The following is a 27,484-nucleotide window of genomic DNA, read 5'->3' as shown; positions in this document are numbered from 1 at the left end:
AATTGTCCAATTGACTAACGTAGTCAATGTCATGAGTTTGTAGACTATCGATGCGTTATTTACTTTATGACATTAATAGGATTTTAGGTGTTTAGTAGATTATTTGTTCAAGTGTGTTATTAACTATGCTTGAAAAATTTAGTTTTTCAAAAGCTCAGTTTGTGTTTTGTTTGAAATGGTATGGCAAAGAAAAGGTCGTATTTCACTATCTTAGACGTGTAACGGAACTTTGTATGGTGATGTGACGTACACGTCTATAAGACAAGATACCATTTGAATCATTTGTAAAATTTACTACGTGCTAACTAAATTTTTAATTATTATATTGTTCCCGATATTATTTTAATTATTTAAAAGATAGTGTTATAAAAGTGAAATATAGTTATAGATTTTCCGCGTATCCCAAAATGCATTGCAGTAATTGTAGAATCGCGGAATTGAACCACGACTTGCGCGGTGGTTAAGACATTTTAACGTTATGTTTTAAATAAGAAAATTAACCGATTACGGTAATATTAAAATTTATTTTCTTTTCCGTTATCATTATCTGTTAACATTTATATTTATGAAATTATCACTTCAACCATGCAAACGTGCAATTGTACATGGCTGAACATGGAACGATGGAAATTAACCATTAATTTTTGGATTAATTAATAAAGTTCAATCTTAATTTGAAAATAAAATCGTTTAATTATGGTATACCTTGTAAATCCTAGTCTCTCTTCCTTATATTAAATACTCTAATAATACAATATAAATATGTTTTCGAATAAATTTTGTATACTCGGTTATTTTTAAATAGATCTTCATTTTCAGTAAAACAAGCGATTTCCAATAATGGTAAATTATTAAACTGAAATATGTAATTACAATTGAATTATCTAGCATGATACATTATCTAACATTGATATATCTAGCTGTAGAAACTAAATATTTGTTAAATAGAATCTAGTTAGGCAATGATCTGTTGAATTTGGCGCGCTTTTGTTCGAGTTAGTTCGGTAAAATTCTAAATGATGGCGCAGCGAGGAGAATGGATAGACAGGTCGTGTTCGAGGAATATTGGAACAGAACCATTCAGTACGTCGCGGAGGAATGCATAGCCATTGTTGGTGCTGCGATCATTAGTTTCTAGATCCGAGATCGTGATGGGCACGGAAAGCCATCCGATTGTACGAGACTTGAGGAAAATGTCGGTGGAGCTCGGTACGGGGCACTGATACGATATTAGTATTAGAGATTAACGTCCTTATTCGTGAGTGTGTGGAACTAGTTGATCGGGCCGCGTCCGCGTTCGTCGCGTATGCGAACCGAGCGCTCGCGCTCGCACGAGTGAGAGTGAGTGAGTGATACGGTGGGGCACACTCGGCGACGGCCATAACACCGACCAGCCAAACTAGTTAACAGGGAGAAAGCGCAGTGCGACCCAGTGTCCAAGACGGAGTGCTAGTGTTTTTCGATAGAATTCCTGTGAAAAGTGGACTTCCATTTATCAGGTAAGTGATTACAAATGATTTTCAAGTTTCTGGATCCGTTGATGATAAGTATAGCGTTTGGTGTGTGTCGTGGTGGTGCGTAAGTGGCGGCTGTAGCGGCGGGCCCTTGAGAGCTTTCTTTCCCGAGCGGCCATACCGCCATGTTGAAACCTACGGCAAATCGAGTGTGAGTGAGCGAAAAGGCAGCCCGGTTTTTCCGCGCGCGCCACAATTTTCCGCTGTGAGAAACATTATGATTTCTGTGCCAGTCGAGCGCTCGGCTAGATTCTCACACGGCGGCTTGCTCGTGTTTGTTGTGCGTCGGCTGGGTGCATCGGCTGGGCGCGGGTCTGCTACCCTTCCCCTCGTCATCTTCTCCTACTTGTCCTCCTCCTCTTTCTAATCCCGCATCTACCGCGTTTATTTCTCTACCGTCGTCTCTTGCTCGTCTCGCTCGTATCGCTCGTATCGCTCGTATCGAGGATCTCACCTTTCTCCTTTCTTACTATAACAACTTCTAACCACCAAGCACCTGTTCGACCCACGAATTCTTCACTTATCTCTGCCCTTGATACGAATACCAATAGTAGAACGTCTTCGCGGCATGGATTGTTCTGGCAATGCTCCTCTTCAACATTGCAGAAGCTCTTGCTTCCCATCAGATCAGAGAGATCTTATGGTCGTTTACAACATCGTTTTTTCCTATGTATTATCAATTTTCTATTTTAATAGTCAGCTCACTTTCTATACCAGTGTACCAGTTATTTGTGCTACTTTTATCAAACTTTCCATTTTGGCTTATACTGGTTTCGAACAATAGGGTATGCACGTTGATTCTTGTATACATTTACAGATATCACCGTGTGTCAAAAGTATTATGCTTTGGACACGCTGTTTCTGATCAATTCATTCTTTATCTTATACTTTTAGCATTTGTATATATTATTTACGTACATCTTCTTGATTTTGAATTTTCGTAACTTTGTTGTACCAAATTGTTCTTTTGTCTTTAACTTGACGCTTTAGATTCCTTATATAAAGTATAATATTGGAAGGTTGCAATTGTCTATCTATGTATGTATTTATAATGAGATATATAAGAACAAATTTACAGTACGATTTAATTATATTTTAAAATCAAGATTAATTGTGTCGTATGTTATTTATATCAGAATAATAATAATAAAAAGAATAATAATAAAAGAATGATAATATAGCGTTATAAAGAAGGGCTGAAAAGATTATAGTCTAGCTACATTTATGTTTTTTATGATTATTGCAAAGGGATACAATTCTTTTTTACAAACACACAAAGAACACCTTTCATAAGTATCTGGATGTTAATAAGCGTTATTTATTTTGATACATGCATTCTATATTACTGTTTCACAAATTATAGTTTTCAGTTGTAAAAGTTTCATAAACAACTTCATTGACAGGAAAGGTTTAACAGAGCAATTTGAACGTATTTTGGTACGGTAGATGATAAATATTGCTAGTTTATGTTTAGTAAAATGGAAAAAATATATGTCGAGCATGTATCTTATACATTCGGTTTTGCATGATATGTTAAATAATTTATAGTGATGTGTATATATACATACATATACACATGTAACTTGAAAATATATCAATGTTTAACTTGCTCTAAAGCGATAAAACAATATGGGGCTGTTACAATACGGGGTCCTGTTGTTATGTTATCCAGATGTTGCTAATGTCGCAAGTCTTGGCTGGAGGTACGGAGTCTCACATCAGTGTACAGGGCTGACATTCAAAGTACTACCGTTTGGTAGGCTTGAGTAGTGTTATGCCTCCACGGCACCAATCTCCCTGGTTGCAGCGCAATCATCTTGGCAAGCAATTAGTGAGCTACCATGCTCGATTCAGAATATATCCTTGCCATCTCGATTGTTGATGAAGCCTCATAGCGTCAAGCAGCAACGTAAGGCAGTTACCTGCTGCATAGCATTTATGTACCATATATGTCGGAAAGGTAGGTGAAGCTCATTACCGTGGACTAGATGAGCCTTATATTATAAAATACACCTAGTTATTTCATGAAATGCGAAGTTTGTATCAGTTGGAGTTTAACATCTCTTGTGTAATGAATCCTGCATTTTCAAGAGACGGCTATAAACATGGTTACTGATCTATGAAAAGCATTGAAAAATGTGGTATTTTGTGACTTTATGTTACAATGATAAAGTAGAATAGGTTATATATACAAGTGAATTTAAAAGATCAAGATATTGTAAGCCCACAATGCGATGTAAAATTTGATACTGAATGTTTTAATCCTTTCCTTTAATGTTTGTTTTTGTAATTTATTTACGCACTTGTATTTTTTTGTTGCAGAAGCGAAGCCAAGATGCAGCAGGTGGACACTATCTCGCAAAATAATTCGGTAAGCTATAGATTAACTTTCATGAAATATTAATTTAAAATGCAGCTTGCTTATTAATCTACTAATGCTATATATAAAAGCTGTATTCAGTACATATATTTCCTTTGTGTGTCCCTAATGTAGTTGACAAAATGTGCTAAACGGCATATAGAGATTCGTCAATTTATTTTTTATTTTAAAGATTTTGTTTCTTATAGAAGCAGAACAAGTTTTCTTTCATTATATTCTATTATATTAAATATAAATTCCATTACTTTTCTTATTTCTTTGTTTAAATGCCTTATATAGTCTTGTGAGTAGTATCTATATAAAATTTCTTTAATTCTTAGTATAGAATTTCTAAATAGGGACACAATTTATATTGAAATTTAAACTAAACATGCTTTTTAAATTAGATATTTAGATTTGTAACTATTAACTATTCTCCCTCCTATTGCTGTAATTTATATCTGCTATCTATTTCTAAACTATATACATTATTTGGGATAAAAATCAAACTTGTTTCAACTGTACTTATGTACTATGTCCTTACTCATGGTATTATGTTGAGCATAATTTTTTTCTTTATGTAATAAAATCAAGTGCTGTTTGATTGAATGGTATGTATGAATTACAGTTAGATGTGGAGGAGCGAGAAAGGCTGTGTAATATACCGAAGGTGAGATTCCTTGTTGACTATTGTTTCAACTAGGATATGTATGGTTAAAATATAAAATGGCAGCTCCAAATTTGTACCAAGAGCAATTTTTGATCTTGCTTCCATATTTTTATAAAATTATGTACAAGTAAACTAATACTAGATAGACTAAAATATAAAAAAAGAATATAAGGTTATTATATATATATTAATAATTATGTGTTTCTTGTGCATTACTTATGAAGCAAGATACTTTTTGCTGATACATTTTAGTTTTATTTGATATTAAATGTTTATAATATACATTTTTAAAGCTTGCAAGTCATTTCGTACAAAATACAATTTGGACAAATTTGTATATACTCTCTATATGTAGAGTATTTTAATAGAAAAAAAATTTATGTTTGTTTCATTTCGTTTAATACAACTTCATTTTATTTTTGTTTTATCTATTTTTTCCCCTTATTATGCTTTAATTGCATGATTGTATGAAATGATTTAGAGTTGCCATTATGTTTCAGTTGGAAATATTTTTGTAACATACATATATTTTTATTACATATTCAATTAGACTTCTATTAAAAGAAATTCTAAATTGCTTGCCTGTGGTTATGGAATTTAAATATTTAGCAGCCTAATTCGCTCGTTGCATGAATGGTTTTATCTACTTTTATGATGCACGAATCTTATTACTATTCCTAAATTTATATACCATAATGAAATTCTACTAAATAGATGGATCATATTATTTAACTTTGTTGTGCGTTAAACAGTTTCTACTAGAATTTTGAGGGACTATCTTATTAAAAACAATAACCTCTATTCTTATCTATTAAGATAAAGGTTTTATAAAAATAAAAGTAATAGAATACCAAAGCATGATTTATATAGCAATATTATTTGCAATTTTAATTACTAAATGTTGATTTTATATAAAAAAAAAAAGTAGTGGTATAATTTACGCTTTGGAGGAGAATTTTATTTTTATTCATGGATTTAATATTACATAATAACAGTAGCTATAGAGCTAACTAATGAAATAAAGTAACATCAACATAAAACACATATGTATAAACTGGATAATGCAGACAAGTGCACCTGGTAAGACAACGACTACACCAGCAACTCCGGCAAAGGAGCCACCACCACGTGATGAGCCACCCGTGGAACCTGTGAATGGTGTAGTCCAACCACCTGTTGTGCCTCCACCTAATCGTCCAGGACGTGTTACCAATCAACTACAATTTCTCCAGAAAGGTGTACTCAAGCCAGTATGGAAGCATCAATTTGCGTGGCCTTTCCAGCAACCTGTAGATGCGAAAAAGCTCAATCTGCCAGTATGTGGATTTTATATTTATTTTCTAGTGTTTATTTCATTACCTAAATATTAAGAATGCTATAAACATATGAAGACACCTTAAACATTAATTTAACATTATAAATATTCAATAGAATTTTATTAATTACTTGCAAATCAGTTAAATATTTGTAAATTTAATAGGATTACCACAAAATTATAAAGCAGCCAATGGATCTGGGCACAATCAAAAAACGATTAGAGAATACGTATTATTGGAGTGGGAAAGAATGCATTCAAGACTTCAATACAATGTTCACCAATTGTTATGTTTACAACAAACCTGGAGAAGATGTTGTGGTTATGGCACAAGCTCTCGAAAAATTATTTCTCACAAAGGTAGTTACACTTATTTAACATTTTATACATACATATGTATGTATATATATATATATATATAATTGTACATATATGATAATTTAAAATAAATATCAACGAAACTAGGTTGCACAAATGCCAAAAGAGGAGGTGGAACTCGAACCCCCAGTTCCAAAAGGACCCAAGGGCAAGAAAGCTGGCAGAGTTGGAGCACCAGTAGGTGGTGTGGCAGGGGCTGCAGGAGGCACAGGTCGAGGTCGACCTTCCTCTGGTGCAGCTGCAGTTACTTCCAGTGTACCAAATAGCCTAACGCCTTCAGCTACATCAGCTGGGACAACAGGTGTAATTCCTATGCCTCCTCTTGGCACCCAAGCACCTGCATCTGTACCTGGGAGCACTAATACAACTACTATTGCTCCTCCATCAACCATGGGAGTTACTCCCATGGCTACACATAACTCTCTGCCTCAACAAGTGGTCCCTCCAACTAGTGGTTACCATGCACAACCAGCAATGGATCCACAAGCAGCTTCTGCTGTGCCTCCTCCTCCACAAGTTCCCACTGCACCTACGGTAATGCCTCCATCTCAACCAGCAAAACTTAAAAAGGGAGTGAAGAGAAAGGCTGATACCACAACCCCTACTGCGAATTCTTTCGAACCTCTATATAAACTGGATCCTAAAAATGCCAAAATACCCACAAGGCGAGAGTCTGGCCGACAAATAAAGAAGGTAAAAGTTATATCTTGTTTATTTAATAAGGTATTCATGCAACTAAGTATTTTCTAAAATGTCGAAGCGTTTATGTGTATGTTTTCATACTATCTTCATATTGAACGTACAACCTATTCATCATTTAATCACACGTACCTAGAAAAATTATTTGATCAAAAAAACGTTGGCAGTATAAAGCTTATCTATAAAAAAACAAAATTTAAACTTCTTTGCCTCGCTTTGCATACAACAGTAAAATTCTAGCAAAAAAAAGAGTTTATCATTTCAGTAATATGGATACGTAAATTTTTAATAATCATTTAAATAAGCTAAAATATCATATATATTCAACTATTTTTATTCCTTGCATGCTGTAATCATATCATCCATTAATACATTAACAAAGAGTTCGTAACATGGCTGTTTCAGCCAACGAGGCAAGCGGAAGACGGCTTAGTGCCATTCCACCAGGCCAACATGCCTCTGATCGGGGCAATGGCCCAACAGGTACACTTATTACTACTCCTTCATGGTCCTTCCTTTCATTTGTGTTGTCTTGTCATTTCATTTTAGATACATGTATATATATAAAAAAAAGAATAGAAAGAGCATACAAATTTTTTGTCTTATTTTAATATTTAATATTTTTTTATATATAAACTTTTTGTTTATATATGTCGGAGATGAAATCATCTCCGACATATATTTTGTTCATTTCCCAATTTAGGTTACAGTATAAATTAAAAATGCTTTCATGAGTTGATATCTTTTTTCTTTTCTTTTCTTCTGCTTCCTTTTTCTTTTTCTTTTTCTTTTTTTTACAATTTATGGTGTTTGATAATGTAATTTCTTAATTTTTTCATAATTGTATTTATTATGTTAAATATTATTTTGCAGCCTCAACATACTACTGGGAAGTCGAAAGAAAAGCTTTCAGAAGCTTTGAAATCCTGTAACGAGATTTTGAAAGAATTATTCTCAAAGAAACATTCGGTAATGTATTATGAATCTTATATATGAATAGAAAGAACATTAAGTCTATCCTTCAATCTATAATTTATACTCTAATTGTGTACAGGGATATGCATGGCCTTTTTACAAACCGGTTGATGCAGAACTCCTGGGCCTCCACGATTATCATGATATTATCAAGAAACCAATGGATCTTGGTACTGTAAAGGTTAATGTTTTTTAAACTATTTAGATTAGATTTTGTATTGTATTCTTTTAAAAATCTGTGCTTTTAACTGACACAATCGTTCTTTTACAGACAAAAATGGATAATCGTGAATATAAAACAGCGCAAGAGTTCGCTAGTGATGTGAGACTCATATTCACTAATTGTTATAAATACAATCCTCCTGACCATGACGTTGTTGCAATGGCTAGGAAACTTCAAGATGTTTTTGAAATGAGGTTCGTTTTTACAAATATCTATGCTAAAATTTATTTATTTTTCCTATCTTACTTAATGAAATGAGACGTTTAATGAATTAGGTATGCGAAAATTCCGGATGAACCAATGGGAAGTATGGTTGGCATGAAAGGTAGCAGTAGTAGTGCTAGCAGTTCCGGATCCGAAAGTTCTTCTGAGAGTGATGATTCAGATGAAGAACGTACTCAAAAATTAGTAGCTTTACAGCAAGAGGTATTTTTTAATCTTTTATATTGATATAATTTTTTTATATATATGTAGTACAAAAAAATGAATTTGGTTTACAGCTGAAAGCTATGCAAGAACAAATGAGGAAATTAGTAGAAGAAAGTGGTAAGAAGAAAAGTAAAAAAAAGAAACCAGATAAGACAAAGTCAAGGCCAATGAGCAATAAAAGTAGTAGCCTAGTTGCCAGTCATACTGGTGCCATGAAAGAACTAATGAAACCAAGTGGTGGAATCCCAAGTGTCTCTGATAGTGTTGGTGCTAGTATAGCCAGTGTTGCAATGGGAGCGGGTGATTTAAAAATGCCTGGTGGTATGGGTGGTGATCTTCATCATCCTGCAATAGCGGTAGGACCTAATAAAACTCATGCAACAGGAAGCATGAGTCATCATCTGCCAACGGCGGCAAATGCTAAGCCAAAGGGAAAAGGAAGAGGGCCTGGGAAAGCCGCAACAGCAAATACTGCAAATAAGAGGCCAAAAGCAAATAGCAGATCGGCTGGAACTAAGAAGAAAAACGCTAGTAGTCAACCGCCACCCATTACATTTGACTCAGAAGATGAAGATAATGCTAAGCCAATGTCTTATGATGAGAAAAGGCAACTTAGCTTGGATATTAATAAATTACCTGGTAAGTAATAATAGTTAATGAATAGTTAATAATATAAATATGAAAGTTCGTTTTAAATGTAAGAAATGTAAGAAATTCTTTCTCAGAATACATTGTTAATTTTTTTTATTACAGGAGATAAATTAGGACGTGTTGTGCATATAATACAATCTCGGGAGCCTTCATTAAGGGATTCCAATCCAGATGAAATTGAGATTGATTTTGAAACATTGAAACCATCCACACTGAGGGAATTAGAAAGCTATGTCGCTTCGTGTCTTAGAAAAAAGCCACGTAAGATTTATTTTAGGTTCTGCAACAGTTTTATAATTTAGATTCGTTATCTGGTTTTCTATTCTTTTTTATTATTTTAAAACTACTAGGGTATTTTTTATAGTTATTAAAATATAAAAATATATTTGAATAAGTGATATAGTTTAAAGATATAATGAAATAAATGTTACTAGGTTTAATTCTTAATAATACTGCATTAGTAGTATTTACTGTTGATAGAGATATAATATCTCTTATAATTTACTATTTCAGGATTATTAAGTAATTATTATAATTTATTTGAATATACTCATTATTTTCATATAGTTTTTAAAGCGAAGCTTCGATTAATAAATAATACATGCTTATCTATATACATTTTTAATGTATTCGACATTTTCGTATTCTTCATAGATAAAAAAGTCAGTGGTAAATCTAAGGATGAACAAATGGCAGAGAAAAAACAGGAACTAGAGAAAAGATTACAAGATGTTACAGGGCAATTAGGCAATGTTAAGAAAACAGCTAAAAAAGGTTGGTACTTTGACTATAATATAAGCCTGTATTTCTATTTTTTATAGATGAAGATAGAATATTATAACATAAAGTGATTACAAATATCTAAATTTATTCTCAAATTTGTTTAACAGAGGACAGTAGTAAATCAGTCGATGTAGTTGGAACTGGAGGAGCTAGTGGGCCTTCGCGATTGTCAGCATCGAGCAGTAGTAGCAGTGATAGTGATTCCAGCAGTAGTTCTCTTTCTTCGAGTTCCAGTGATTCAAGCGACAGTGAAGCAGGTTAGATATAAACCTCATGTAACTGTTGCTATTATTAGACCCTTACTTGGGAACAATAAACTACTTAAAAATAAGTAGTTTTCACGGAAATATGAACTAATTTTTCTGTGAGATTTAAAATTATGGAGTTATTTGCGACTGTTTATTTAAAAAATGAATATTTTTAGTCAAAAATTTTCATAACATTTATTATCTAGTAACTTATCCTCTAGAGCACAGTTTTCTATTCACGTTTATGCTCATAAATATTATAAAGACAATATGCTTATAAACCTCTAGCAAGCACTTAATGTTCAATATTTTCATTTTCTTTAATATTTCACTTTTTTGTCATATCACGACAGATTAGTTATAAACTGTACATTTCTATTTATACTTTCTATTTATAGTATCCCTATATACTTGTATATTCTTTGATTTGTCAAGTACATTTGTTTAAACTAACTATGAAAAAGCTTATTACTTTAAATGAAATATGAAAATCATAGACGTGAATCTCTCCTAGTTATTTCAAATAAGGTTATTCGCCATTTCATGTGGGTACTTGCTATATATTAATAAAAGGTACAGATATATGTATAAAATCATTACTTTGTTTTACTTTGATGTTATTTCTATCGCATAAAGAGAATGTTACTGTTTATGCATGATTTATCTTGTGTTTCAGTTATTGTAAAATTGCTTTTATTTTATTTATTTACTATTTTTTCTAATATCATTAATCTCCAATAAATATTATGTAACTACCTAAACTCCTAAAAAGAATTTGCATGCTACATAATACATTTATAATTTATATATTGTATTTTTATGAACAGATTATTAATTAAAAGATACTGTGTTATTATTAACATAGTTTTAACTGAATCTATTAATCATCAGTTTCCAAGAAGAAAAGGAAAAGAAAAGAATACTTAAAGAATATATACCAGATTTGTATCTTCTTATACAAGAAAATGATAATAGCATTTAATACCCCATGATTTGGCGATGACTTAATATTTAGAAAAGATAACTTGAACTCTGTGCCTAACTAATTTTGTATTGGCAACCAAACAATCGAATATACTAGTGCAACATTATTGATGCAATATATGCAATGGTGATGTTGGAAAGTAAATATAAAAAGATTTTTTAAACGAGGGTTCGACTGCACAAAGGCATCGCAAATATCTTCTTAAGCTGCTAAATCTTGCTTATTAATTGTATTTATTAGGACGGCGTTATTCGTATAGCTTAAGTGCTGCGTTATATTAATGCAAGTACGAGTATGGTGTCAAGTTTCATCGCGAAAATATACTTATTGTCATTATGAAATTGATATCGCGTAAATACATAACCATAGGTTTATTTACATTTGCGTATAATTTTTTAAATAAACGTATCTTTGAAAGTGTTTTTGAACATCAAATCTTTGATGAAACTTGACGCAATCAAAGAATTTTTATTTAATTTACTAGACAATATGCAATGGTAAGAAAAAAGGTGAGCTAGTGGAGTGCAGACTGTGTTTAGAGGATACCATATGCCATGCCAGCTTGTTTCACAAATTATATTATTGATTAAAGATGATTACTTATATTTTCTCTTGCCCTGTCGGTGTTGACAATACATTCTGTTGCTCGAAAGTCAAGTATAGTTCACTATTCAAGGTCACTGAATTTTTCACTGCAGTCTCGTGTTAAAGTGTGTAAGGACACATGTGTTTTAAAACTGATCAGACATTTGGAATAGTAAGGTTGTGCAGTTAGAACATAAGAAAGTTGCATAAAATATATATAAACAACATACTAAACTGTAGCTACAGGGACTGTAGTGTCAAATGTTAGTACCTTGGAGTATACATTGTAGCTTCTCCTGACAATTATATTGCCCTACGTAACCCAAGCAACATCATGCAATATATTAACTCTTGCAAATTTAATATTTATTTACATTAATTGATAAGCAGAGCATTACTTGTATCACTGTGTTTTTTAAATCATTAAGTTTGTTTCCTCACATTGATTCATTCATGTCGTATCATTTCTCAGAAGATAGTACAATGATATTTAAGGAGCGTCATTATTACATTAAGTGTAAATATGCACTTATTACCTGAGTGACGTGAGAACTGTGTTTAGGCTTCTGAACACTATATTTGTTTCCACAGTTTAGACTATGGACTTAATAGTTAATATTTAAGAAAAACAAATTAGGCAGTAATATTATGATACACACTGGAGACAAATGCAGACAATGTGTATTGGTGGCTGGATTTGCAAATCCACATTCTAAGGTTATTATAATCCACAGCTTTCGCGTCAAATACTGATTTTGATTAGATACACTCTCGTGTCAATTGTCTCCGCAAACAATTTCAGAGTTCACATATTTCCTAAGAAACTCTTACCTAATGTTACCTCATATAATGATTTCCGTTTCTCAATTAGTTTGATTTTGATAAAGCCAAAGAAGTGGTGCTTCCTTTAAAAAGTCAATTACTAAGATTTATCACCTCATAAATACGCTTTGGTATAATAGTACACTATATTATTTAGATGAAACGGTGAAATTAAGCTAAAATCTTAATTCTTCCTTTAACTACATGGATTCGAGTAAAAGATAGTTACAAAACAAATGTAAAGTGTGCGGAGAAAGTGATATGTGATACAATCAATAATTTTCATTTATTTTTTATGAGATTAGTGACTTTGAGCATACAAGGTTTATGTTGACATATCAGAGAACGGCAAGGGGAGTGTACAAACTGACAACACAGACAGATAAAGGTAGATACACTGTTTCTAATGAATAGAGAGAACTGACGACAATTATAGAAGAATTAGGAACGAGAGCAGGTGGAAGAAGTGGACTACAATACAAACAAGGAACCCTAGCCTCCAAACACATTGTTTGCACTCCGCTAAGCTTTGCTAATCGTCGTTTCATTGTTCTATTTACCACTAGTTCTTCATTGATAGCTATTGTCAGTTTTTCATTTTTAAAGTTACTTGAACTACAATTTAGTACAGTTTCGTTTTACTAAATCAATATCACTATGTCGGATAATAATTATTAATTATGTAGATTGGTGTGGTTTTACATACCTTGCTATATAAAAGAATACTTATCCTTATAAAAAATAAATCTGGTTTCGTCTCAGTAATACATTTCTTGAATATACATAACACATGCAACTGGTTCATAGTATTCGTGTTATAAAGTCTCAAATAACGTTAATTTTAACCCGTCCTATTAAAACGTTTTTAGAAAACCTTTTACACAAGTTCGAATGAAGTTAGTTTTAGTGATACTTTGTTTTTATATTTCTATGTATAAATATCTGCTCCGTGATAGCGTTTTTGTTGAAATATCATGTAAAAAAAGAAGAACTTTAGTTCTTATATATAGTAAATAATATACGTGAAACGTTATGGACGTAACTGATATAAGATTTGAAGGTGCTTTCGAGAAAGCACTTCACGCTTCAAACTGTTGCATAACATGAACATTAAAAAAAGAAAAGTGATCAAATTTGCACTCAGTACAATTTAATGTTATCATTAATCGTACAGTCAGCAGCGTACTTACTGTTCCAGCAAAAGAATGAAGTTGGAAGAAATTAATTATAACTAATTTTGTGAAAAGCAACTATAATTGGTCAGGAAACTATTCGTTGATTTCTAAAAAAGTTATAAGCATTAAAATAGATACAAAACGTTGTTCAAAATAGTCCTACTATTTATGTTTCTCGAAATACTGAAAGTAAATAGAAAAATTCCAAATAATTAGTTAGACTATGTGAGATCAAATTAATGGCGTGTGCTGAATTAGATAGAAACTATGCATCTACTACAATACAATCACCATTAGCTTGTAACACGAGATATAGGGCATTTTATAATAATACTGATATTGCCTTCCGAAATTTTTTGTAGCATTTATTCCACATAAAAGCACGCGTCAACATTTTTTCGCATCTTTAGACTGGAACGTCATTCTTCCTTCGAGATTGTTATACGCAAAAGCAGATTCAACGAACTTGCTATTTTATCGAGGTTCGAGATATCCTTTTTATTTAAAACCACTAATTATTCTAGCTCTCAACAATCACACGTGCGTTCCATCTGTTTTGTGCGTATTACGTGTTGAATATCAACAATAACACAAGCATACGCGTTTTGTACATAGTGAAAACTAATATATCATAAAATATTAATAATAGTTGTAAGTTAAGAGAAAAAGAGGCGACAGAGAGGAAACTTTTTTAAATGCATATACAAAGATAGTAGATGAATGAAGTAAAAAAGATGAAAAATATTGATTCTTCAAAATCGTACAGAGTCGGGGTTGGCTCATTTGGTGGTCCAGTTAACTATATTATATAAATTAAGATATGCTGGAACTTCTACTCGATGTTTCTTCGCTCTTCGTTATTTCCTCTTGCAATTGTTTTGTCTTGTATTTGTACATTCTGTGAATTGTAGTTTACTATCGACCATTCCATAGATGAATATGATTTATCTACGAGCATGAATCAGATCGAATATAGTGTTAGAATTGCTGCTTGTAACTGATATCGTACAAACATCGAGCAGGAGCATTTTGCCACCGATCTCAATATTGTGCTAACTGCGACTTGAAATTACATTTGAAACCGCTTGTATGAGTATGAGACTCCTGTATCGTTCATGTTTAAGTTGATTGTACTATTTACGTCACTTTTATTTGCATTAATTTTATTACACTGCATTAATTATATTATATTACAATTACAATTACAATTACAATTACAATTACAATTACAATACACTGTATGAGTACTGAGGAAAGGAAAAGAAACAAAGGCAGTTTGATGGTTTTTGCAGTCAACACTTTGTAATCATCATTTTCGTCACTGTCATGATTATTATATTGTAACAATCATTATTATATTATTATATTATATTTTATTATTATTATTATTATTATTATTATTCTTATTATTATTATTATTATTATTATTATTCTCGTGGGAACTGCGTGCTCCTCGCATACATATATATGACGTTATATATATGTGTATGTGGCAATTTCGCTGCACGTGAGCGTGAACGTATGTGCGTGCGCGTGGTATGTATGTATGTATTTATGATGTGTATACATATATATGTATATATATATATAAAAAAATATAATATATATATATGTGTATATATATATATATATATGCACACGCAATTATTCATAAATGAATTGAATACAACTAACTTTATGTAGAATGAGAAAAAGAATTGTTCAGCGCATTAAAATTTTTTAATATAAAGAGATCATTAAGATGAAAGTGTCCACACAAAAAGTCATACAATTGAGATATTTAAATTAACATTGTTGTACACAGTGATACAATTATAATATAAGCATATGAATAAAATCTATTAGAAAATATATGCTCAAAGTCTTTTGATTTTGTTTCTAATATATATAACATTTAGCTGGCATTCTCTGAGAGAATTTTTTTAAATTCTGAAAACAAGCATTCATGATTGGTATCCTCTGCACACTGCATTTCACTATGTCTTCATCAATCTGTCTCTTGTAACGAGAAAACAGTTGATTGCACGTATTCACCATTAGATGCACGTTACATTCAATTGCAGGAAACTCTTCCAATCGTCCTCCAAGAAAGAAAGCAAAGAAGAATACACCAAGTGCAGGGCCACCTTCCACAACGACTACAGTTACATCGGTAAGATTTTATCTTGTAGGAACCAGTAGATCACAATGTTTGCATCGATTAATTGTTAACTCGTTCCATGTCTTCTTTTTTTTCTTTATTGTCACAACCAAATACTATAATCAAAGTATATTTATAATCACGTTAATTATGTTTCTTACTTTGATAATTACATTCATGTTTCGTATAGTGTACTTAGTTTAGTCATATACGTTTAGTCATGCATATACGTATTTTTTATAAATGATATTATATTTGTCTTCTATATCTGAATCTTCCTGGATACATAGTACATAGTACATAGTAAAACATTTTTTCTTTTATGCATGATATATTAAATGACAGTACACTCTTTAGGCACCTACATTGAATCATACCGGAGGTCTTTTAATGAACAGTCAACCTCCAACAAATTCTACGGGACCAATAACAAAACCAGCTGTAACACAATCTAGCAACGTTTCTTCAGAACAAGGTGTGTACAAACTATTTGAATTATTTAAGTGAATTAAATTAATGTTAATGTTCAAAACGGAAAATACTCGTATAGATGATCAAGTGATGATTGTATTTACAGACAAGATAATTTTCAAGGAGGTTTTAATACTTTAACATGTATACATTACTAAACACCATTCGACAAAATATTTTATCACAACTTATAGCATTGTGGCGTATAGAAATATGTACTATCAAAAACGCGTCGCACTCTCATGAAGACATATCAAATTTTGTATTTTATGTCTGTAATTATACGTTATATCAATTTCACATTTACAATAATTTTATTAGGTGGTAATAGTCAACAGTCTGTGGCAGTAGCAACTGTTACAACTGGTCAAGGAATGCCTGTAGCAGGTCACGCATCCATGTCAGCGCAACCACCGCGATCCACGGCTATGGTTACGACTGCTCCTGTAAAAAAACCTACACCGCCACCAGCTACTACATCTAATCCACCAACTCCACCACCGAGTGTTACACCTACAAATACGAATTCTATAGTAGCTTCACCGGTTGTGCCTCAGCCACCGCAGCCACCAACATCCGTCAGTTCTTTTCCAAATGCAAACACACCTGTACCTACAGACGGGGCAACTTTAACTCAACAGTCAGACCTTTTGCAACCATACAATACTCTAGGTATATGTTTTATTGTACTGCATACAGCACTATACCCGTTTAATTGCAGCGATGTTTAACCGATTGATCGATTGAATATTTGACTATAGAACTATTTACTTAGTATATTAAGCAAGCATCCTCTGTATGTTGCTTACACTCAATACTTTTCACTTTAATTCTAATCTTATTTAGAGGTGAACAAGCCATACAAATATAACGTCTATCCAGATAGTTGCAGAGATCAGTCGCAATTGAACGGGCATTGTCGCAATTAATAAGATTTATGTTTTGTTTTATTTTATTTTTATAATACAAAACATACGTCAATATGTTCTTATAAAATTTTCTTTTTGTATATAGCTCCTGTGCCTACTACGCAAACGTCGTTGGAACAAACGATGTCATTAAAAAAAAAGTCGCACATACCAATGATTCAAACACCACATACAACAAATAATAATACAAATTTAAATTTACTGCCTGATGTAAAAACACCAGTGAATATGATGCCTGCAAGTATGGCATCTAATTTAAATTTGGGAAATATTAGTATGGCAAATCTTAATATGAATTTGTCACAAGGATTGGCCACGCATATGTCAATGCACAATCAACTAGAGAGTATGATAAATACAACATCACCATTGACCAATATACAAAATTCTCATAACGCTACAATGTCGCAACAGCATTCCAATGGATTTTCCAATATTAAGCGTGAGAATTCTCCTCCTAATATGTTGAATAATAATGGTATAGCTGGTCTTAATATGGGGATGAATATGGGTGGAATGGGCTCAATTTTTGATCCCATGCCCATCGTTTCTATGCCAATGCAAATATCTCAAATACCAATCAAGAAAGAAGAAAAATCGATATCAGTTCCTCAGTCACAAATACCACAAAAATCTATGGATGGTATGTATTATAATTAATTTAGGTTTAAAGCATGCATTACAAAGCATATCTATGTTACACCGCAGCAAGTTTCAATCTTTATGTTTAAATTTAATTCATTATACTTGTACTTAATTCATTATACTTGTATTCATTCGATCGCTTTTATTTTTTAATTATTTCTCACATTTTCTATTTGATACTAAAATAGTGTGTATGTGCGTGCGCGCGCGCGCGCGCGCGTGCGTGTATTTAGTAATACAAAATATTTCTACTTTCTTATATTTTAAATAATGCTTTTTCATTTTTCTTCTTGCATGGCGAACCTAGTATTTTCTGGTGTTGTAAAGTAAATGCATCAGATTTGTTGAAAATTTGTTTAATCCTCGCTGTCTTTCTTTAATGTATACTGTTCACATTCTAGACTGCTATATTAATTGCTTACTAATCGAATATATAATACTATTGCTCTAGCCGGAGCTCTTTTTGCAGAAATGAGTACAGGAATGCCACCAATGGGAAATCATTCGAGTTCGCAGCTCATGCCTGAGAAAAAGATGACACCGCCTGATTCGAAAAATCCTGTGTCGAATTTTGCTTCAGCTTTTAAAAACAAGGTAGAGTAACAATCGTTCAATTACGTATTTTTCTTTCTTTCCTATATTATCTCCGTATCTAATTTTCTTTCTCTGTTAATCTTACGCAGACTGTAGAACAAAATGTGAAAAATGCTTCGTCATGGTCATCTTTAGCACAAGCATCGAGTCCCCAATCTGCGGCAGGAAGTAGTATGAAAAGCGCTGCACAGGATTCATTCCAAGCATTTAAAAAGCAAGCAAAGGAAAAACAAGATAGGGTTAGTATGAATGATATTTATTTTGTGAATAATACAATAATTTTATTTGAACATAATGTATATGTGGTTACTTAATACAATATTTTCTTATTTCTTCCGTTTTATCTAGATAAGATACATACATGTTGCAATGAATACTAATTTTGTTTTATAGCAAAGAGCTCTGTTGGAACAACAAGAAATGCGCAGACAACAGAAAGAACAAGCAGAACGAGAGCGCTTACGGCAAGAGAGCGAAAGAAGAAGAGAACGAGAAGAAGAAGATGCATTAGACAAGGTCAGGAAAACTGTTGGTGATCAACAAGGAAACGTCATGACTGCTACGTCAAGGGCAGAAGAGGTCAAAGCTATTGTCGATACTGATAGTAGTAGTCCAAGCCATTCATCCAGTCAAGACAAGGCTGCAGCTGAAAGAGAACGTCAAAGACTACGAGAACAAGAACGACGACGGCGCGAAGCGGTAAGCTTCACTGTAATTTTTTATCTGCGCGGATATTTCATATCTCGTGAGAGAATCACCTTTAAAGTTTTACCTATTATAAATATATAACAAGATTCAAACATACAGCACTAGTAGACAGAAACAATATCATTAAAATCAAGGTAGAAAATATTTAACATGTTCACGCCAGCGAGTACGACCGGTGGCTCACGCTCGAGCCTCCCATCAGGCGGCGTGCATCGCCGGTGGCTCATACTCGAATGTTCCATCAGACGGTGCGTACCACCAAAAATGTAGTTCTTCGTTTCGTAACTAGAGAAAATTGCCGTATAGTTGAAAATTTAAATAATAGAAATTAAAATTTAATTAATAATAATATGCGGCCCTAGCAGCAACGCTGGCGTGAACGTGTGAAAGATAACAGAAGCGTTGAATAGTTTTATAGAAAGAATTAGTCGCTAGTCGATTTTCTTTCGTTTACAATTGTTGCGGACGAGTTTGCCAAGAATGGGTATATTTATTATTTCAGATGGCTGGACAGATCGACATGAATATGCAAAGTGACTTGATGGCTGCGTTTGAGGAATCGTTATAATGTTATTTGCCGCTCATTGTAAATCCATTGAAACCGGGCAGGACTTGGATGAATGTGTGGCGCTGGACGATACAGAAGAAACGTATTAATATATACGTCAGTCAATAACAAATAATAATAATAATAAAAAATAAAGAAATAATAATGAAATAACAACAAACTGAATAAAAGATCGGTGTAACAGTAAAAAAATACAATGGTGGTGCGAGTTGGGACATTCCAACGGAAAACCCTGATTTCATTGTTCGAGTGAATCAGAAGAGACAGTTTATCAAATGATGGAAAACTTGTGTGTAATCGACGGACACCTAAGTGTGACCTACTGTAATTAGATAAATACTTACACAATACTTTGAAAATGCTACACTGACTATTGTGTTACATTTTTCCGGGTTTCATAAGTTTGTACTTTATGTAAATTTGGAAACAAAACAAAAAAATATTATACAGAAGATGATAAGTGAATGAAAGAAAGCGTATGTGAGAGAGGGAGAGAAAGAGAGAGTATATATTACGTGCGATCAACGAATGGATGAGTATGAGAGCATGGGGGGAGAGTAAAAGTTGTGTGTATATTTAGTTAAGTTTTATATTTTTCCACATTCAGTCATTAATCGTTGGTAGGATTACATAGACAATGTTTCTGCCAATAATACATATAATTATTAGCAATTACTAATAATTTCATTGCATATTTCTTTCTGGATTATGAATATATACTATTTGTAATCACGAAATAGATAGGCTTGTTAAGTCAATACTATAGAAAAAAATATACCTAATATGCGGAGATACACATTGATGAATTTAATCGTATTAATCATTACGATAGCCCGATCTATATCGATTTCAATTGACTTGGAAATCAGAGAGGGCCAATCGATTGATTTGGAGAAAAAAGAGAGACGAGGAAAGAAATATTTGTAAACTCACCTTAGAAAAAAATCGTCAATTATTACGAATAATGGTAAGGTGATTATAGAATGATGTAGTATCAATCCTACCAACCTTTAGATCAGATTCCACACATGTACCTAATCCTTGGTATACTCTAGGATCACAGAAACAGAAAGTGTAACACGGTACCGACTCGTAAATGAAATATTATCTAGAAAAGAATTACGGGTTTTTTCTTTTTTTTTCTTTTTTTTTCGACAAAAATGAACTGTTTGTGTGAAAGAATTTATTAGAAAGAGGGTAAGAAGTAAATTATTAAGATGCAAAGGGTATTTTTTTCAAGGGGTCATGATTAAAATTTTACAAAAAGAACTCGGCCTTTTGTATGTTGTACGTGATCTGTCGGTAATAATGCGTGTCCCGAGTAGAAACATTCAATCGGCAAAAAAAGTACAAAAAACGATATCTAATTTGAAAAACCGATTACTGATTGAAGTTCGAATTTATTGCGTGCTGTTATTATTCTACTACTATTACAAACGGATTCATTTTTGAATTTGTAGAAGTTACGATAACAATGGCGATAGTAGTGGATAGACATTACGTAATAACAATAGTTATTATGTAAGTTATATCATTATTATTATTATTATTATCATCATCAATATTAATTATTATTATTAATAATATTATTAATATTATCATTAAATTATTTCATTAAAAGGAATTTTATTTTTTTAAGAGCCTTTTCAAACCTGCAATGTCTTTCTCTTTATTGTAGCGTGACAAATGAGTTTTTATTTGGAGTTAAAGAAACGCTAAGTTCGCATAAGCTGTTTGTGGTAAAACATGTTCGATTTTATTTTTATCTTAATCCGGAAGAGTTTATTGTTCACAAATACATGTTACTTTTTACGTGATACTAGAACAAATATTTTGCAACTGCAAACAATGCGAAGATCTTTTATGATATTCAGAGAAGGACGTATACGCAATTTGGTACATACTTCGATACACGATGGTTACAACATTATCAGAATGAGCTCGTTTTGCTCTCAAGTAATCGTTGTTTTCGCTTTATATCAAGGCGTACACGATATTGATGGTAGATCACCGATACGTAGCGTTTAATTTTATTTATTCTGCGTTTCTTTTAACACGATTTATCATGGTATCGTACAATTCAGCTTTTGAAAAACCTGATGAAGTCTAGAGGTGTCGTTAAAAAGCAAGTGTCATTTTAAAAATCGGCCGTGCCATTTTGAAGACAAATTTTTAAGAGAAAACTTTCTCGAAAGGCACGACCGATCAGACAAAAAGAGTTGACTAGCGTTTAAATTTCTATGTACCTCGCCGAAAGATGACCGTAGCTAGCGACATTAAAGCGTATACAAATAATTTATTATTACACACGCCTCTAGACCTGATTCTGTCGCATTAAATTTATTTCGTATAGTCTTTCGGGTTTCTTTCGGCTTTTTTCTAAACGATCGCAACTGCACTTGATGTGGAAGTACGTGTCCAGATGACGAACAGGAAAGCGTAGGAGGCGTATCAATGCTAAAGATCACGAAAGATACACGATCATTAGTATTCACGTTTGTAAAGTAACGTTGATTGTATGTGTGCGTGTGTATGATTTGTTTAGTTACGTATAAATTACGACCAGCCAAGAGAAATGTAAATTCTAAGTGCAAGCGCATCGATGCACCGACTGGAAAAACGTAATGATTGAACCATAATGTCGTAAGTAATCGTTCGAAGTGTTCGTCGGGTATAACGATGTGGTTGTTTCTGGTCGATTGAAATATCGCGCGAGGAAACAGGATCGCAGGTAAACGGTTCGAAAGATGATTGACGCAATAAAACGGAGAGGAAAAATTTCTGATCATATTCGCACCGATATTTGTAATCCTGTTTTCGTTGCTAAGTACATCGGAGATGGACGAGAAACATGTTTATTGCGATATAATAAGTATCCATCTATGGAATGGCTCTTTATTCTCATGTGTTGTGTGCGCTTTCATATCAATACGATCACACGTTCGTTGATCGTCAGTACTAATTCTAGCAATACTAAGTAGACTATCTTACATCTTTTTTTTATTTTACATGCCGGAATTGTTTCCGGATGTTTGTCAATCAAAATTCAAGATTTGCGATGAAATCTTGGCTCTCGACCTCTAGCAATCTATTTACAGCGATACTGACGTTCGCGTCTTAGCATGTATAATGATTTAGTCATCCATATGTTAATTGTTGTTGTATGCACTTAACGCGATAGGGCAATTTCTCGCGAGGATTTCTCGTCAGTAATTGCGAAATAAGCGAAAGCGAGAAATGATCGATCGTGTTTTCTGTTCTTGTAAATTAGAGTGTTCTTCGGTATAAAATGATGTTTCCAGGAGATAATGGAATTGTCCTAGATATAAATCGAATGAAGTTTAAACGTAAGCGTAATAAATATGCCGTTTTCGTTCATTAACGTTTATCATTATCGGTATTCGAGCAAGATTTTTCGGGAATGTGTGTATTGGCGTGTATTGGCAAATATAATTGTAAATTCAATATATTTGATATCCGAGTATGATCGTGGTACGCTATAATGCGATGTAATATACGACATAAGATGTTAGCAGATATGAAAAAAGAAAACATCGAGATGTCATGTCGTGTTAAACATAATCGATTTTTTCTGCCCAGAAATATCATATAACCAGAAACATGATTTTTCATGGAAGAGAAAGTCGTTTGCAATAGTTTAAATATTTTCGTGTACAGTTAGTATATGTTTATCTTCCAGTCAACGCTTTTAACGATATTTTGTATATGTTATTTTTCTATTTGTTTAATCTTTCGTGTCCTGGGTGTAGTTGATAACGCAAAACCGTATCGCTCAGAAATGATGAATTCTTCGCTAAACGATGAAGCAATGAAAGCTATGATTTTAATTGTTTTTGCTCGATTATTGTCTATATTGTACCATTAGACTGACCAATTGCAAGTGTCTTCGAATGTTTGGAAGAATTCCTCTGATTATGAAATTGCGTCGCGTTAAAGTAACGAGCTCAATAGTGACACGAATTCTAAAACAAAAAAAAAAAAAAGATATTAAGAAGAAAGAATTAAAAAGAATAAAGAATTAAGAGCGTGAGTTTGGCAAAGAGAAAGCGAGAAAGAGAGACAGCGTAAGAGAAAAGATGGGCATAGGAATGAAAGTGAGAATGGAAGAGAGCAAGGAGGAATGTGTGCGCTAGGCATTATGATTGTATAATACATAGTTTATAACTGTACATATGAGGAGAAATCATTGGCAGCAATTTAAATAGAATCTATGTATAAAAAGTAATAAGTACTAATATACACACCTCTATATATGTGATAAGGTTTGTAATATTTAAGGGAGGCCGATAGATTGTATTAACCTACTAGAGATCTCAGTATAAGTTACTAGGTAAAGACGTAATAATTCGTAAGTAACACCAAAATCACTCCGCTGTATCAAAAATATCAAAAAATAATTTTTTATATAAGTTCCCACGGGCGCACATCATCTCCAATAGCACACAAGTTTTAGTAGACTTATTACTGATAGCGAGATATTAAGCTGGTTGTACATAAATAATAATGATGAAATGAAGAATAAATGGCTAAAATAAAGAAATGCTTGATGTTGTTAAGTAAGAGGGATCAATTACTAGGTCAAGTTTGTTTACATACTTGCTTCTACTCAACCATTTTTATTCAAAAAGAACCTTATAACTTTCTCCTATATCTGTGTCATTCACGTTAATTTCAAAAGGCAAATAAAAGTAAAATAGCAACTTTATATTGATCTGTCGCATATAATACGCATTTGTGTATAAACCGTTTGCTTAATACGTTATATATATATATATATATATATATATATATATATATATATATATATATAAAGTTAAGATACCGTTAAACCGTATATTGCTTGTCGATGCTTATATTGTCGATGCTTTGTACAGGAAGAATTCTTGACTAAGTTTTGAATCTTTTATTTTGTAGATAACAAACTTGGTAATATAACATCAAGTAATGAATTAAATTGTTGTTTCGTTTAAATCTCTATTTGCTTAACAATATCAAATTAAATAATATTGTCTGTTCTCTTATTAATCCCTAAACATAAGAAGAGAGACTTTTATTACATATTCGAATTAACGTTACGAGGCAAGTGTGTGAATACAAAGTTACTGCAGATTATTAATCATAAGCATATACAGAATTACCTTTCTTATATATATATATATATATATAATAGATATACCTTATATATATATATATATATATATAAAGATATACATATATAAATACAGAGCGTAAAACAAGCAGAGAGGGTGAGCGAGCGAAACGGACAGAATGAAAGAGTGTTATATAGTCGTCGATAGAAGAGATACTAACTGAAATATTATTGTCTCGTGTTTGACGTTTTCTCTTATGTTGCGAATCTGTTAGAACGAATAAGAAATATTGTATATACTAATTAATACAGATAAAACAATGCATATTACACGTTATTATAATCTTTACAAATATACTAATTACCTACGGTTTAATTATTAATAACTAATTGAAAGTAATTGTTGCGATAGTTTTTCATTATTACCTCATCCTCTTAAAATAACTCATGTATAAACATTACAACGGTATACTTAATTAAACCAGAATAAAAAATGTCTTAAGAATGAAACTTGATGATTGAAAAGTTCATTTCAATACCTCCTAAATGATTTCTCAATAATTGCGCAAAAATTTGTTACACTTAAGCGCTATATTCTTTTTACGAAATATTACACATTTTAATGTATTTTATATATCATACTTCAAGTCTGAATAATTCTTTTTTGGAGCTACTAAATTTTTTTAATACGTAAGCTTGCGTACGAATGAAATCACGCCTTCAAGTTCGTAATCTCCTCTTCCATTCGTTCGGACTAGACTCTCGCTGTATGAATACTCTTTGCTACGTCGGCTATGCGTACATACTGTAAGATCGAAGAGTAATAAGAGTAATAGGAGTTTGCTTAAAATTTATTTTGCTAATACCAAAGAGCAAATTAGAGCACTCGTTGAGCAGTACTAACCATTTACGAAACCATTATTTTGTATAATCGCCTACAGCGTTGTTTCACATTTATAAACGTAATCAGTCATTTTGTTAGTCAAATAAGATTTCATCTGATATAACATAATACAAACATTTCCAATTCTTCGTGTGCTTCATATTGACTCTTAGCTTATCGTGATTTCGAAGTTTGCCTGGACTAAAGCATTAGTGATAATGGTATGTATATGTAATGATTCTCAAATATTTACAGATAAATCACATTTTACTTACTTACAAGTTAATAAAACGTTTCTCAACAATATCAATACGTCCTATACCACGTATATCATCGATTTAATTTAAATATTGTATTATTTTGAGCTGGACAAGAAATATCTCGTTATTCTTTAATTTTCTCACATACGATGGATGATACTCCTGGTCAGAATTAACTTCAATTTCTTCTGGTTCCGTCTAAGAATTTAATGGATCATCGTTCATTTTATATATTTGTTTTGGGGCTAATGTATCAGAATTTTCTAAAATACCCGATTCATAACTAAAAATATACATATATGTATTTAGATTTTAATTTTTTTTCTACACGCTTTAATAAATCAAAATGAAACTACAACGATACAATAATGTCAACTATTTGGAATATGCTTTGGAATAGATTTGCTCCAAAGCTTCATGATTCTTTTATATTTGCTTTAATATTTTTTTTATTTACTGAAATAGGTATTTCGTTTTGTTGTGCATACTTTAACAAATTTGATCTTTCTGGTAATTTTGTATAAAAGTCTGTAACTAATAAAATGAAAAGATCGTACATAAGACATATAAAGATATATATGAGAGTAACATAAAGTTTAGATACAGTACCTGGATGTCGGGATAGAGATTGTAGTAGCTTTTCCTGTCGCATCATGAACGATTATAAATGCATTTTCAGATTTTGCAATTCTTGTCAGAGCTGTGCTAATGCATGGCCGAGCGATTGTTGTGCCTAAAAGGTGTTTATACCTTCGTAAAGTAGTCCACATGCAATAGCCGGCCACACAAACGAAGACAGGAAAACGTCTCTGAAATCTTCTATTATGACCTTTCAAATAATAAAATTATCTACGATTAAATAGAAAAGTCGGCAAAACAGAAGAGATGGACTTTATATCACTGTAAAGATTAGTTACAACGAGTAGCATTATATCTCATAATTTAGAAGATATATTTGTAAATTAATTAAAATTTTGTTAATACCTTCAAGGCAGCAATTTATTGTAATGCCTTCTTTCTAGCGGTATTGAAATCTTTCTCTTGTCCAATACATACTTGCCTACATTCAAATCCTTATTATAGTATTTACTTCCCAAAGAATCGTTATTTTCAGTATATTTACAATATAAGCGATAACTTGATATCCTTTCTCTTTCAACCACATCGCTATATGCTAGACCGATTCTCTTTGTTGATTTAGGTATTTTTCAAACTTATCAAGATCTCAGGATTCTCAGGATCGAGATTTAAAGGCAATGTGACAAGGTCGATATTTTAATTAAGATGACAGCTGGATTTCATTATATGGACAACTCTGAGTCTTGACCCATGCCGAACGATAACCCATGAACGATTATCGTAGTA

The 27,484-nt window shown here is 32.3% G+C and overlaps 2 protein-coding genes across 8 annotated transcripts; one reads left to right on the top strand and one right to left on the bottom strand.

Moving 5' to 3' along the window:
• Window positions 1-1,072: 1,072 nt before the first annotated feature.
• On the top strand, window positions 1,073-21,486 carry LOC117154261 (homeotic protein female sterile). 4 transcript variants are annotated; one of them, XM_076617437.1, is made up of 23 exons: window positions 1,073-1,499; window positions 3,187-3,474; window positions 3,837-3,885; window positions 5,611-5,859; window positions 6,024-6,218; window positions 6,324-6,929; window positions 7,341-7,418; window positions 7,809-7,904; window positions 7,990-8,091; window positions 8,182-8,327; window positions 8,409-8,559; window positions 8,634-9,201; window positions 9,316-9,474; window positions 9,868-9,987; window positions 10,104-10,253; window positions 15,875-15,963; window positions 16,309-16,426; window positions 16,744-17,094; window positions 17,437-17,994; window positions 18,466-18,590; window positions 18,680-18,829; window positions 18,984-19,289; window positions 19,801-21,486. In XM_076617437.1, the coding sequence occupies exons 2-23, from the start codon at window positions 3,464-3,466 to the stop codon at window positions 19,864-19,866; spliced, it is 4,443 nt and encodes a 1,480-aa protein (XP_076473552.1). In that variant the 5' UTR covers window positions 1,073-1,499; window positions 3,187-3,463; the 3' UTR covers window positions 19,867-21,486. The 4 variants fall into 4 exon arrangements, with proteins under 4 accessions (XP_076473552.1, XP_033185012.1, XP_033185013.1 ...); XM_033329121.2 differs by having other exon boundaries at window positions 18,448-18,590; XM_033329122.2 differs by lacking the exon at window positions 3,187-3,474 and having other exon boundaries at window positions 18,448-18,590.
• Window positions 21,487-21,599: 113 nt separating this feature from the next.
• Ass (argininosuccinate synthase) lies at window positions 21,600-27,446 on the bottom strand. Of its 4 annotated transcripts, none has more exons than XR_013058090.1 (4): window positions 26,729-26,865; window positions 26,135-26,647; window positions 25,881-26,060; window positions 21,600-25,781 (listed from the first exon to the last, which is right to left on the bottom strand). XR_013058090.1 is itself a non-coding variant. In XM_076617439.1 (4 exons), the coding sequence occupies exons 1-2, from the start codon at window positions 26,887-26,889 to the stop codon at window positions 26,318-26,320; spliced, it is 246 nt and encodes an 81-aa protein (XP_076473554.1). In that variant the 5' UTR covers window positions 26,890-27,446; the 3' UTR covers window positions 21,600-25,781; window positions 25,881-26,060; window positions 26,139-26,317. The 4 variants fall into 4 exon arrangements, 1 of the variants encoding a protein (XP_076473554.1); XR_013058089.1 differs by having other exon boundaries at window positions 26,139-26,647; XR_013058091.1 differs by having other exon boundaries at window positions 26,139-26,317; window positions 26,729-26,849.
• Window positions 27,447-27,484: the final 38 nt, after the last annotated feature.

Source organism: Bombus vancouverensis, chromosome 3 (assembly GCF_051014615.1).
Source record: "Bombus vancouverensis nearcticus chromosome 3, iyBomVanc1_principal, whole genome shotgun sequence".
NCBI classification, from domain to species: Eukaryota; Metazoa; Arthropoda; class Insecta; order Hymenoptera; family Apidae; genus Bombus; species Bombus vancouverensis.
The sequence above is the reverse complement of the archived record's forward strand: the minus strand, read 5'-3'. Positions and strand labels throughout refer to the sequence as shown.

Bases quoted from the DNA above. Each gene is read 5' to 3' on its own strand.
- Ass (XM_076617439.1), bottom strand. From the start codon at position 26,889: ATGTGGACTACTTTACGAAGGTATAAACACCTTTTAGGCACAACAATC. The intron at 26,403-26,728 runs GTACTGTATCTA...GTATATTTTTAG, and splicing joins ATCTCTATCCCGACATCCAG to TTATGAATCGGGTATTTTAG.
- LOC117154261 (XM_033329121.2), top strand. The intron at 5,860-6,023 runs GTATGTGGATTT...TAAATTTAATAG, and splicing joins CGAAAAAGCTCAATCTGCCA to GATTACCACAAAATTATAAA. The intron at 7,419-7,808 runs GTACACTTATTA...ATTATTTTGCAG, and splicing joins TCGGGGCAATGGCCCAACAG to CCTCAACATACTACTGGGAA.